Source organism: Elephas maximus, chromosome 21, assembly GCF_024166365.1.
Source record: "Elephas maximus indicus isolate mEleMax1 chromosome 21, mEleMax1 primary haplotype, whole genome shotgun sequence".
NCBI classification, from domain to species: domain Eukaryota; kingdom Metazoa; phylum Chordata; class Mammalia; order Proboscidea; family Elephantidae; genus Elephas; species Elephas maximus.
Window position 1 is genome coordinate 33,688,991 of NC_064839.1, and position 14,087 is coordinate 33,703,077.

Sequence of the window (14,087 nt, forward strand, 5' to 3'; positions counted from 1 at the left end):
GCTGTCCAGTCGATTCCAACTCACAGCGACCCTAAAGGACAGAGTAGAACTGCCCCACAGGGTTTCCAAGGAGCAGCTGGTGGACTTGAGCTGCCAATCTTTTGGTTAGCAGCCAAACACTTAACCACTGTGCTATCAGGGCCTCCATGTATATGTGGGTGCTCAATAAAAGTTGAATGTTGCTGTCAGGCAATAATAATAATTATACAGCTTGAACTTGCCCCCAAAAACTTTTGTTAATAGGGAGTCATGGGCAGCTGGTGTTAATAAGAGGTCATGGGTAGCTGGTGAAAACAGCACTGGATTTGGATTCAGATTCAAATCCAGCTTGACCACTAACTAACTGTAATTTGAGCAAGTTACCTCAGTGAACCTCTGCTACATCTAGTAAATTGACTTGGATGGCTGTGAGGACCAGATGAGCAGAGCATGTCAGCTCCTGGAGCCAGAGCAGGCTTGCGTGTGGGGACCTGTATGCCCCACACTGGATATTACACACACGGGCCCAGTGTCAACTGCTTGAGACTACTTGTGGGCTTGAGGGGCAAGGATCAGGATGTAACATGAAAGTTTCCCTTTAGGCAAAACCCACAATTGTTGGTCTGGATTTCCCCCCGTCATCCACCCATAGATCCTGGCTCTGGCCAGCCTCATCTCTCCTCTTCAATAGCCCAAACCTTCTCCTGACACTACATTCAAACCAAGAAGCTTCCCCATTTACTGAGCACATCCATGGGTGCCAAAGTCCTCGGCTCCAGATGAGTCTTCAGGGCCACTTTCATTGGCTCGTAGGTGATGTCCCTCTTGTCGAGAAAGGCACAGAGCTCATACACCTCAGAAATGGTCTCTGTCAGGGGCAGCCGGCAAGTCCCCAGCCAGTTCCTGTGCAGAGGAAAGGCCTGTCATCAAGAGCCTCAGCACCCACCCCCAGAGAATCTCCAGCCTGGAAACTTTGCATGTCAGGGTATTTTGCCATGACACTGGCTCAAACTTGGCATCACTAACATAATTTCCTTCATTTAACTGGAAGTCTAGAGGTATCTCATAGGAGGGCAAGCCAGGACATAGGCTCACTCTTTTGGAGCTGAGTTTGACCTATTTCAGCAAAGTTTCCTAAACTGATTGACTGCAAGCCTCCAGGCCCTGTCTCAGGCCCCAGAAACCAGGCCAGAGTCCAGCCACTCCCGTTCTGCCCCTGTAAGTATCTGCCTGACATCTCAGTTGCTATGGAGCAGCCTGCCATGGTCCTAGCACATTACTAACACCCTGTGTGCCCAGGAAAGAAGCTGGGGGTCTAAACATCAACCCCTTCCTTGAACTCTCCCTCTAAAGGCACTTGTATTTGTCCTCTGTGACATCAGCTTGGGGGACAGCCCTGAGAAAGAGAGGTGTTATGGGGCATGTTGCAGCACAGCCCCACAGCCCAAGGCCAGGAGAGTGGCCCCCTGCTCTGTCCTTCCCAGCATTCCTCTGCTGCACTGGGCTGCCTCGGGCTCCTCCACTAGTTCTGTGCCAAACCCACTGCAGGGAGGAGTCTCAGACCAGGGCCTCCACCAAGAATGCCCCAAATGACCCTCAGAGGAAGAGGGATGAATGGTCCCTTGGAGAGAACAGGGTACATTTGTCTTCCGCTTGATACTTCCTGGACAGAAGAGGATGAAGAAACATTTGGAGCTACCCAAACTCTGTGTGAGCGGTCAGGACACTACCAAACTGACAGCCTTAGGGCAAAGCAGTGCTTGAGGTGGCCAATCCTCTCTCCAGGGGCTCAGTAAAACACACTTCTACCTTTAATGCTGGTACCGATGTGCTTTGTGACCCTAAGACAGCAGCTCCACTGTTCTGGACCTCAGTTCATCCTCTATAAAAGGGAACTGGGATCCATGCTCCTGCACTAGTAGAATATTTAGCACTCATCCCCCAAGGCAAGAGCCAGGAATCACCTCCTCCAGGAAGCCTGCCCCAGCTCTGGCCTCTGTACATTCAGGAAGCTCACCATGGGTGGGTATAGGAGGATCTGCATGCCCCACTAGCTTGGGGAGGGGTACTCAGCACCCTGAGGTCATGGCCCAGTCCTCTCAGACCTAGTGCAGGGTTAGAACCTGCAGAGATTGCAGAGAACAACAGAAATATGGGATAGTCCTTTGAACCTGGAGGATCCTCCCAACTCCATTGGCACCAGCCCTCTACCCTGAGGTCCAAATCTCGTGGTGGTGGTGGAGTGGCTAGAATAATGGGTTTACCCCAAGGACACTACTTCCATCTGGCTCATGGGAAAGGCTGGTCTTGGTCCCTAGGGAAATACACAGCCAGCCTGATGGGACCAAGCTGTTCTCTAAGGAGGGCCTTACTTGACGTGCTGGAAGAGGACTCCATTCCCCGTGATGTACAGTCTGCTTCCATCCAGTGTGCTCTCGATGCGCAGCTGTCCCAGCGCAGAGTCTGGGTACTTGACAAGCAGACCGAAGGCCATCACATACAGGGGCTTCGTGGACTCCAGGCCAGCTGTGCGACCCCCCTTCCCAGGGCTCGGGGGAGGGCAGGAGGTCCGGGAACAGCCACCTATGCCAAAGAAAGGGGGTGACTCCTAGACCCCCTATGGCTATAGCTGTAGTGGAAGTTTTGGTTCTTGCTTCCTACTGTTGCCCTGAATTAGTACTAAAGGGGCTTAGAGTGAGGTTATTCCCTTGCACAGCCCAAATCTGGATCTTTTCAAAATCAATATAATTTTTGCTTAGAGGTCAAATTATTTGGGGGTTGTTGAGGCAGAGGGGTTCATTCACTCTATCAGTATTTACTGTATCACTAAAATCTAAGTTTCAGTATACAGTCATCAGGCCTCAACCTCTGCAGGAATCTTCCTCAGGTCCAGGCTCTGTTCTAAATGTCCATGGGTAAAGACCAGCAACCCAGTGGACAGCCCACTGTGTTATGGCCTTCCCAAACTCCCAGGCCCTATCATGGACCTTCCTGGGCAGACCTTCCCCCAGAGACATAGGATGTTGTGTGCCTTTAAGGCTGGGCATTTGGGTTGCTGGATTGTGGGCCAGGAGCTTTTTCTCCTGCAGTGGGCAGTGTCTCAGAATACAGTATCACAGCCTACCAGGCCCTGCTCCACAGAGACAGTGGACCAGCAGGCAAGCTGCTGATTTTCATGGATTACTTCCATTCCTCAGAGCAACCCGTCAAGGTGGGTAGTGTTACCCTCACTTCACAGATGAGGAAATTGTGCCCAATGAGGCTAATTAAGCACCTTTCCCCAAACTGCAGAGGCATGGGCAGAGCTGGGATTGGAGGTCAGGTCTGTCCATCTCCAAGGATGCCAGAGCTGTTCCCCTTAGTGAGGGTGCTGTAAAAGAGGCAATTTGTGGCTGGGGGTTGATGCATGGCTTACAGAGTCCGTGTACAAACACAGTTCCATTTCATCTTCACACTGATCTTGTGGAGTAGGCACCACTCCACCCCCCTCACAATGACCCATGTTCTCAGAGGAACAGAAGCCACTGGGGGAGGGTTCTGAACTCACACCCCCTTAAGTGGATTGTAAGACCCTAGGACAGACACGTTGCAGGTCCAAATACGATAGGGGCTCCATTTCCCTGGGGAGGGGGCTGGGAGAGCTGAGCCTGGAGACAAGGAAAGGATGTTATCTAAGGTCCCATTCTGCCTGTTCCCAGGGGATAACTGTCTGCTGATGTGCAGGCGAGCTTCACATGTACGAGACCTTCCTATGCATTCTCAGAAGGAGGGCACGCTGAGAGAGCCAGTTCCCTGGACATGCACAGCAGCTCTGTGGATGTGTGGGAGTTGCGAAACGGACGATGAGAGGCAAACCAAACACTTGAGGAGAAGAGCAAGCTGGAATGTGGCAGGGCTGGGAGCACAAAAGCCCAGACCGAACTGGGGTCAGGAAGTGCCAGGAACAGAGGCCCAACAGCCAGAGGTTGCAGGGTGTGGGGACAAGGGAATTTGGGGGTGGGGTGGCATAACTGAAGCACTAGTGGGGAATTTGCGGAGCATCCCCATGCCTTCCAGCTGTGCCCGGAAGAGGAGGGATGGGAGGGACTGGTAGGTGCTGCCAGCCCCCAGTTGTCTCCTTCATGAGCAAGGCAGACCACCTGTGCCCTGGGAAGCCTGTCCTCGGGCTCAGCCTCCCACCTCAGGACATTCCCACCTGGTTTCCCACCCAGGCTGGCCTCCTGCTGCTCCAGGCTGGGCTGGGCTCCCCACAGCCCCAGTGGGTTGCTAGCCACCCACCCTCAATGGGGAGGCTGTGCAGAGATAGGGCACAAAGGGCTCCAGGCTGAAATTCATCTTCCAGGGTTCTAATTCAGCCAAAACACTAGTTTCTCTTATAGCTACTCAAAGCCCAAAGTGGTGGTGGGAAGGGAGATGTTTGTCCTTGGTTTTTTCATCTCAAGCCCAGCCTACCTCAGAACGTCAAGATTCCCCTGGGGGACGTACCCATATTCATCCTGTACAGCCTTATGGCTTCAGTGAGCTCAGGGATTTCCAGAATTTCCACTTCTGCTTCTAATACATCTATGTTGGAGAAATTATCTGGTAGTAAAATCTTCTGCGAGCGGAGAAAATTCACTTGAAAGGCAAAAGGAAACAAAATGAGTTAAGGAGGTTATCTCTAATTTAACTGTAGGTCCAGGCTTCTACCAGGTTTTTGATGCTGCAACTTATCTTAGGCTCCCCTTGTTCTGAAACAATTTCTAAACACACCTGGTTAGATTAGCTTTAGAATCTGTGGTTTTCAAGGTGTAAGACCCCAAATTACTTTGTTTTCCTGTGTCTGAGTCCATGGGTGTGGCCCTGAGACTTACTTTGTGGGCCTTGACCACCCAAGAGCAGGTCATTCCAAAAGAGGCAGCTGTCTTGCTGCTTAGAGAGGAGGGGACTGGCCAGACCTGGGCTGGCAGGTGGCACTTGCAGTTTGTCCCTGCCTGGATTGCAGTGTGTGAGGCAGGAATGGAGCCAATGCTAACATCCTGTGTGAATCAGCTTGGAGATTCAGAAGCACATCATGGACAACTTTCTAGATGACTATGAACATGAATGGCTGGGGTTCCAGGCATTTGGGCCCTTAGTGCAACTTGAGAGTTGACTGCATCTAGGCAGCAGCAGCATCTTAGAATCAGGAGTCATTTAGTTCATATCCCCATTGAGGCTCTTCCTCGGGCAGTCAGTGAGGGGAGGAAGGCTGCCTCTGTCCAGGGTCCAAGTTCTCATTCCTCCTTAGGTCACTAGCTCCAGGGGGAAAATTGTACAGTGATTCTGGGGAAACTGCCACCATTCAGAGCCCTCCTTTTCTCTTACTCTGAGTTTAGTGGAAGTGTGAGTGGATAAAGACCATCCTTTGAAACAGCCGTATTTTGTCACTTTATGGTGAGAGAAACTGAGGCCTGAAGCCCACTTGGATCCATACGGCAGAAGAGAAGTTGACTTTGGAGCCCAGCTCAGGGCCCTGCCCTTTGTACTAACTCCTGAGGTCCCTCAGGTAGTTTCCAGTGCCCCTTTATTCCTAGGCTATTCCAAACTAAACAGGGAGGTAAGATAGCCTTGAGGTTATTGGGAGCCATGCTGGGCATCTACTTGGCTCCTAGAAGGCTCTGGCACACCTCCATCATCTCTGCCCAGGGAGGCTCTTGAGGCCCTGAGCACAAGCTGGGCCTCTGTGGGGTCTGGGGTGGAGATGGGGGATGGGAAGGGGTGGGTGGGCCCTATCTTTCCACTGCCCCCTCCCACCCCAGAACAGGGCAATCACCAATGAAGCGGAACTCGCTGCACTCGCACTCAATCAGGGCCACAGTCTCAGCCAGCCACAGCAGGTTGTCTTCAGTCACCAGGCTCGGATACTTGGCCACCAGGTTGAGGGGCAGGAAGCAATAGTGCACTTCCTCTTCTGTGTCTAACAGTGGTGTGTCCATGAGTCCCAAAGGTGCCTTATCATGTAGGCCTGGAGAAGAATGTGCAGGCCGGTGTTACCACCTCCCAGAGGCCAGGGCTCTGAGTCTAGCAGGGCTTCAACAACACAGGGGCTCCAGAGGAAACTGAGACATCACCCAGGAGATGATCCCTGCCAGGCATCTCCTTTTTCTCTCTCTCTTCAAATGTAGGTTTGGCAGGAGTGTGCTGCTGAGGAGGGGCATGGAGATCTATTTTTTCTATAGACAGTGAAAGATAGTGGGACATATTGTGACATTTTGGCTTATGTACCCAAAGTCATTAAATTCATATTGGTTACCCATATAGCTCTTTCTAATTTGTCAAACTAACCACTGTGATCTGCAGATGAAATAGATGTTTTTGACTCTACTGGAAGCTCAAAACCCATCAATAATAATGAATGCCTGCTCTGGTGTCCCAGATAGGCTAATCTATGCTGCAAGGCCCCATCAGACAGGGATCATTTGGGGACTTGCCTTGTATGATGGTGAGAGATGACTTGAAAGGGTGGTGGAATTCTCTGACTTCTTGGAGGGGGCGGAGGGCAGCCCAGCCTTGCCCACACAAAGTCAGTATGCAGAGCAACCAATGTGGAGGAGGATGTCTAGTTCCAGTGGGCAAGCAGCCATGGAGAGGGTACATGACAGGGTACAAGATCAAAGGAGATGGGAGAGAGGTCGATGGATCATCCAGGAATCACCCAGAAATCAAGGTGCTCTCTGGATGAGAACCGTTCTGTTAGGGCAAGGAGAAAGGAAGCTGGCATGAGTTTCAAGAAGATCCAGCTTGTCCCTGGCTGTACCTGTGAAGGCTGGGCTTTTTATAGGAAATTCTGAGGGTTTGCTGATACATTTCCACGTTCGCCAGTAGTTCAAAGATGCTCTCTCAGCAACAGGTGTGTCTGCAGGCCGCACACGTAGATGGTGTTTTCCTTCCTTCAGATTATCTAGAGTCTGTTAGATAAAGAAGGTTATTGCCTTGAAAATTCTAAGCTAAGTAACTAGTAGTTCTAGGATGAAATACCAGGAAAATAGTATGTGACTTACTTTGGTAAAGTGTCTTGAAATAAATTGAGTCAATTACAAAAAAATGTAAAAAATTAGGTCTGTAAGATGACATGCTGATAATTCTCAAAATCCTAATGACTATTTCTCTTCTGGTTGTTTTTATTGTGGTAAAATATACACAAGTTAAAATTTGCCATTTTAACCCTTTACAATCCAGTGGCATTAATCAAGCCTGTAATGTTGTGCAAACATCACCGCTATTTGTTTCCGAAAATTTTTCATCACCCCAAGCAGAAGCTCTACTCAGTAAGCAATAATTTACCATTCCCAACCCATGGTCTCTACACATTTGCCTAGTCTGGATATTCATATAAATGGGATCATATAATACATGGCCTTTTGTGCCTGATTTATATCACTCAGCATAATGTTTTCCAGGTTCATTCATGTTGTAGCATGTATCAGAACTTCATTCCTTTTTATGGAGGAATAACATTCCATTGTATAGATATACCACATTTGATTTATTCATTCATCTGTTGATGGACACTTGAGGTTTTTCCATCTTTTTGGCTATTGTGAATAATGCTGCAATGAACATTGGTGTGTAAGCATCTGTATGAGTCCCTGCTTTCAGGTCTTTTGAGTATTATCTTGGAGTGGAATTGCTGGGTCATATAGTAATTTTTTTTTTATAGTAATTCTATGTTTAACTTTTTAAGGAACTGCCAAACTGTTTTTCACAGTGGTTGTACCATTTTACATTTCTACCAGTAATGGTCTTCTGATTTCTTAAATAATTTTTTTTGGTTATAATGTCATGTTGAGTAATAGTTATTTATCTTGTATCTTACATAATCCGAAGAGCAATCATTAAAAACTTGATTGTTTTCTGCTATCATTTCCCCTCAAGAATTCAAAAACCTTTCTTGACTTGTTAGTATTGTTGTGACCTGCTTATTGCGTTCATCCCAATCCTGGAAAGTGGTCTAAGTAGGGAAATGGGAGTGTAATAAAAGTGTCTTATATTGGCACAGGGTTGCACAATTTTCAAAGCATGTTTGCATGATTATCTCATTTACCCTCACACAACTCTGTGAGATAGATGTGGTGAGTGTTTGCATTCCCATTTTACTGATGAGGTAGTTGAGGTCAGAGGGTCTGTGACTTGCACAAGTAGTCTTTCACCTCTAAGTCTCAGGCTCAAAGGAGCAGGTGTCCAGGGTGGGCTGAGGCTGAAGTGGAGCACCCCAACTAGGCAGGCTGCAGCCCATGGCAGAGGGGGCTGGAGTTCTTCATGCCGTCCTCACTTGGGGACACGTCTTCCCTTCAAAAGTCCTGTTGAAGGGCAAAGTACCATAATATCGAGCCATTTTTTTCTGGTTCCTATTCTAGAAGAGGAGCCCTGGTGGCACAGTGGTTAAGCATTCGGCCGCTAACCAAAAGGTCTGCAGTTCGAATCTATCAGTCACTCTTTGGATACCCTATGCGGTAGTTCTAGTCTGTCCTATAGGGTCACTGTGAGTCCGAATCGACTCGATGGCAAAGGGTTTTTTTTTTTTTTTCCTAGAAGAAAATTTTTTTTTCCCAAGAAAGTTTTGGAGATAGCAGTCAACATGGTCTTTTAAAGTCACCATACGACCAACTTTCTGCTCTAAGAGTCTTGTAATAAACAGAACACCTCATACCAGACCTGCTTCTAACTCCTAGCTACATAAATGAAGCCCTTGTCAAACTGCTTATAGAAATCGAGGGCTATGAGAAGAGCCCTCTGGTGGCCGTAGCTGTAACCTGCAGCCACATAATGCTCAAGCTCTGCAAAAGAGGGTGGACTAGAGTAGGACAATCTTCCCCCCTTACGGAATCTAGTGGACTCTTGGAAGGACTAGGCAACGGAGGAGGGGGACACTTTCTGGGGACAGTGAGCAGTGGGGGAGAACAGGGTGTGTGTGAGACACTGGAAGACAGTCCGTCTTTTATTCATTTGAGAAATATTTGTTGTGTCACCAGGGCCACTATCAGACACAGTTCATGGACTCGAGGAGCACGCAGCTTGGGGGAAAAGACAGACACGAAAGCAAATAATTTACAATATTCTGAGATAAAAGCAGTGTCTGTTATGGAGTTTCTGGGCCTCCAGGAACCCCGGGGCTTCTTTCCACAACCTTAGAAGGGAAACCCAGCTTCCTTTTTCCTCTTTGCTGAGGATTGCGTGCAACTTTAGCTTCTATGCCAAGCTGTTAGCAAGCCTTGAGTTTCACTTTTTTTTCCTTGCTTTTTCTGTTATTGATTTCTACTTTTATGGCTTTATGGTCAAAAAAGATGCTTTGTAATATTTCATTGCTTTGGATTCTGTTAAGGTTTGCTTTATGGCCTAATATGTGGTCTATTCTGGAGAATGTTCCATGTGTGTTGGAAAAGAAAGTATACTTGGCTGCTGTTGGGTGGAGTATTCTGTATATGTCTATGAGGTCAAGTTGGTTGATTGTAGCATTTAGATCTTTATTGAGCTTCTTTCTGGATGTTCTGTCCTTCTCCAAAAGTGGTGTGTTGAAGTCTCCTACTATAATTGTGGAGCTTTCTATCTCTCTTTTCAATTCTGTCAGAGTTTGTTTTATGTAATTTGGAGCCCTGTTGGATACGTAAATAATTAATATGGTTATGTCCTTCTGGTGTACCGACCTTTTAATGCTCATATAGTGTCCTTCCGTACCCTTTGTGGTGGATTTTACTTTAAAGTCTATTTTGGCAGAAATTAATATAGCCACTCCTGCTGTTTTTTGATGGTTGTTTGCTTAAAATTTTTTTTTTCCATCTTTTAAGTTTAGTTTGTGTCTTTAAGACTAGGATGTGTCTCTTGTAGGCAGCATATGGATGGATCATGTTTCTTTTAATCCATTCTGCCACTCTGTTTCTTTATTGGTGCATTTAGTCAATTTATATTCAGCATAATTATTGATAGGTATGAGATTAGTGCTGTCATTTTGATGCCTTTTTGTGTGCATGTGTTGTTGACAGTTTTTTTTGTTCCACTTAATTTTCTGTGCTGAGTCGTTTTTCTTCATGTATTTTCCTTCCGTCTTTTTCATTGTTGTTGATTTTTGTTATTTGCTGAGTCTTTATGTTTTTCTTGTTTTTTATTTTGGTGTGTAGGATTGTTAGTTTCATTTGTGGTAACCTTAATATTTACCTCTATTTTTCTAAGGTTAAACCAATCTTTTATTTCTTTATATCACCTTGACCTTCTCTCCATATGAAAGATTTATGACTACATTTTTTAGTCCCTCTTTTTCCTTTTAATGTTGTCATCTTTTACATAATGACATCTATGTTTCCCTGTTTTCAGAATTTTAGCTTTGATTTATTTTTGTGATTTCCCTATCTGGGTTGATATCTGGTTTCTTTGTCCTGTGTTCTAGTCTCAGGTTGTTATCTGATGTTATTGATTTTCTAACCGGAGGACTCCCTTTAGTATTTCCTATAATTTTGGTTTGGTTTTTGCAAATTCCCTGAACTTCTGTTTATCTGGAAATGTCCCAATTCGCCATCATATTTTCGAAGCAGTTTTGCTGGATACGTAATTCTTGGCTGGCAATTTTTTTCTTTCAAGGTTTTATATATGTCATCCCATTGCTTTCTTGCCTGCATGGTTTCTTCTGAGTAGTCAGAGCTTAGTCTTTTTGATTCTCCTTTGTAGGTGACTTTTCGTTTATCCCTAGCCACTCTTAAAATTCTCTCTTTATCTTTGGTTTTGGCAAGTTTGATTATGTCTTGGTGACTTTCTTTTGGGATCTACCTTGTATGGGGTTCGACGAGCATCTTGGATAGATATCTTCTCATCTTTCACAATATCAGGAACGTTTTCTGCCAACAAATCTTCAACAATTCTCTCTGTATTTTCTGTTACCCCCCCCCCCCGTGTTCTAGTACTCCAATCACTTGTAGGTTATTCCACTTGATAGAGTCTACATAATTCTTAGGTTTTCTTCATTTTTAAAAACTCTTTTATCTGATTTTTCCTCAAATGTGTTGGTGTCAAGTGCTTTATCTTTAGTCTCCTATGACTTTCTATTGAGTTGTCTAATTCTGAAATTTTCTAGCTAATCTTCTGGATTTCTGTTTGCTGTCTGTGGATTCTTGCAGCCTGTTAAGTTTGTCATTATGCTCTTCTCTAATTTTAAGTTCCTCTCTTGCTTTGTCTGTGTGCTGCTTGTTTTTTTCTGCATTTTGCCCGATTTTCTTCCTGATCTCTTGAAGAGTTCTGTATATTAATCTTTTGTATTCTACCTCTGGTAATTCCATGAAATTATCTTCATCCAGAAGATTTCTTGATTCTTTGTTTTGGGAGCTTGCTGAAGCCATCATGGTTTGCCTCTTTGCATGATTTGATATTGACTGTTGTCTCCAAGTCATCAATAAGTTATTCTATTTATTTTATGTTTGCTTACTGTGTCCTAGCTTCTTGTTTTGTTTTGATACACCCAAATAGGCTGCTTATGTGAGATAATTTGATTATTGGCACTGTCGAAACCCTAACATCTTGTCACCAGGTGGTTAGAGTTGTTACTAGGTATGTGAGCCCAGGAGTTCATTTACTTTTCTTGTATGGATTCAGCTAAGGTATCCAGGTGGTTAGTCAGTATCCTGGTAGTGTGGTGCAGGCTCTCACCTACAATCCTAGAAGGGCAGGGGTGATTGGTGTAGGCACAGGTATCTGGCTGCAGTAGGGGGTCACGCGCTGAGCAAGACAGGAGGCTGACGGCTGCCCCTGAGTATCTGAGAGGAAAGTGTGTCCCTGTTCCCTAGAGTGCATAGGTAGGTGGGTTTTGCAGCTGGACTATGGGCACCCGATGCTGTTGGCTGTAAGGACTGGGAGGCACCACTTACTTTTGGACCCCTGTTGTGGGTGGCTAGGTGGTATGGGTGGAGCCACCAGTCCTCAGGCCCCTGATGTGGGTAGGTGAGGACCCTGCTTATTACGTCGTGAACCTACCTCTCCACTGTATGGCTGATACCATTGAGGTTAGACTGCAGGTATATACCCTGTTGTACTGTGCAAATGAGGGCAGTTGTGATGGGCTCACACAGGTCTATGCAGGGGTGAAAGGCATTCAAAGTCCATGGACCTCTTATGCCTGTGCCTAGACAAAGGAGCTATTTCTGCCCCAAGTTCCCAGCTTAGGGGAACTGGCAGATTCTTTTTTTCCCTGTTTGTTAATTTGTTCCCTCTTCAAGGCTGGGAGAATGGCTCAGGATGAGCAACGGGTCCTACTTCTGGCCCAGGAGACATGGCAGTCTGTAAAGCTGACTCAGACCCGGTGTAGAGTGGAAAGGGGGCAGGTAAACGGGAGAGAGGTTTTTCCAAAGGGGTGTTTTTTTTAATCCACATGGTAGATTAGACGCATGTACTTATCTTTTGCCGCTTGAGTGCCGCTTTTCTCTGATTCTGGAAGCACGAGTGGACTCTCACTGCTCGGTCTCTTCTGTTGTGGAAAATGCGACCTGAATGCCACTGTCTGCCTTACCACACTTGCACCAGCGGATCCAGCCTGTGGGGTGCCAGTTCCCTTGGGGCCAGGTCTGGCAACTCCTCGCTGCTTCTGAACTGTCTCTCCCTCCCCCTACTGCTCAGTCCAATTCCTCAACTTTCCCTTTGATGTTCAGGGCTCCTAGATTGTCATATATAATTGATTCACTTGTTTTTTGGAGTCTTTGTTGTAAGAGGGACCACAGGAAGCATCTGACTACTCCACCATCTTGGTCCCGCCCCTCCTGTTAGCAATCTTGAAGAGGGAAATTGGCAAGAGATGGGTTTCTGGACGAAGCAGTAGTTGGTATTTGCCAAAGAAGAATAACAACAAGGTGTCAGGAAGGTGACTGAGAGGCTGGCACAGATTCTGCACCAGTGGGTTGGCAGGCTTACTGAGTTACAGGAAGGATAATAACCTGGCAGTATTTGTGCTCAGAGGAGGAACAAAGTAAGAAGGAGGCGGCGGCCGGGCAGAACATGGGGGAGGGTGAGTGTCTTGAATATGGCCTTGTTAAAGGTGCTTTGGGTTGAGGGAGTGAGGTGATGTGAGATGAAGCTAGAGCAGTAGTAAACAACGGCCAGAGAGCACAGGGCTTTGAAAGTGAGACAGAGGAGTTTTTTTTTTTTTTTTAATTTTTTATTGTGCTTTAAGTGAAAGTTTACAAATCAAGTCAGTCTCTCATACAAAAATTTGTATACACCTTGCTATATACTCCTAGTTGCTCTCCTCCTAATGAGACAGCACACTCCTTCTCTCCACCCTGTATTTCCATATCCATTCAGCCAGCTTCTGCCCTCTTCTGCCTTCTCATCTCCCCTCCAGACAGGAGCTGCCCCATAGTTGAGGCAGAGGAATTTTGATATATCCTAAGGTTAAGGGAAGTCACTGAAGCATTTAAAGCAGGGACAACTTAAAAAAATAACCAAACCAGTTATTGTTGAGTCAATTCCCACTCACGATGACCCCATGTGTGTCAGAGTAGGACTGTACTCCATAGAGTTTTTAATGGCTGATTTTTCAGAAGTAGATTGCCAGGACTTTCTTCCAAGGTGCCTCTAGGTAGACTCGAACCACTAACCTTTTGGTTAGCAGCTGAGCCCTTAACTAGTTGTGCCACTCAGGAATGATTATTTGAATGTTATTCACACCATCTCCACCCCATCAGCCACCAAATCTTATGACTCCATCCCTTTCCTCTCTACTCCATCCTCTCTCCTTTCCCTTGCCCCAGCCCTGGCCCTCTTGCCCCCAAGTCCCTGCACAGTGATCTTTCAAATATGCAAATAAGTTCAAATCATTCCCTAGTTTAAAAAGCTTCGGTTCTCCCTATCGCCTACAGAATCAAGTCCAAACTCTCCCTGGCATTGCATGTAAAGTGCTTCATAATCAATGGAGGCAGCAGGGTATACATGAAAAGCACAAGGGTCTTGAACTCAGGCAGGGTTTGAATCCTGACTTTGTCACTTCAGAGCTAACATTTATTGCCCAGTGTCTTGGTCATCTAGTGCTGCTATAACAGAAATACCACAAGTGGATGGCTTTAACAAAGAAACTTTATTTCCTCACAGTAAAGTAGGCTAAAAGTGCAAATTCA

The 14,087-nt window shown here is 46.2% G+C and overlaps 1 protein-coding gene across 1 annotated transcript in view; it reads right to left on the minus strand.

Annotated features, from left to right (window-relative positions):
- Positions 1-14,087, minus strand: part of KCTD19 (potassium channel tetramerization domain containing 19) — a 33,212-nt gene that overhangs the window by 7,116 nt on the left and 12,009 nt on the right. Inside the window, exons 3-7 of the mRNA XM_049864754.1 lie at positions 6,758-6,908; positions 5,774-5,965; positions 4,465-4,596; positions 2,352-2,562; positions 722-882 (exon numbers count right to left, since the gene is read on the minus strand). Of these exons, the coding sequence (XP_049720711.1) occupies positions 722-882; positions 2,352-2,562; positions 4,465-4,596; positions 5,774-5,965; positions 6,758-6,908 (847 nt within the window). The remainder of the gene's footprint in view (positions 1-721; positions 883-2,351; positions 2,563-4,464; positions 4,597-5,773; positions 5,966-6,757; positions 6,909-14,087) is intronic.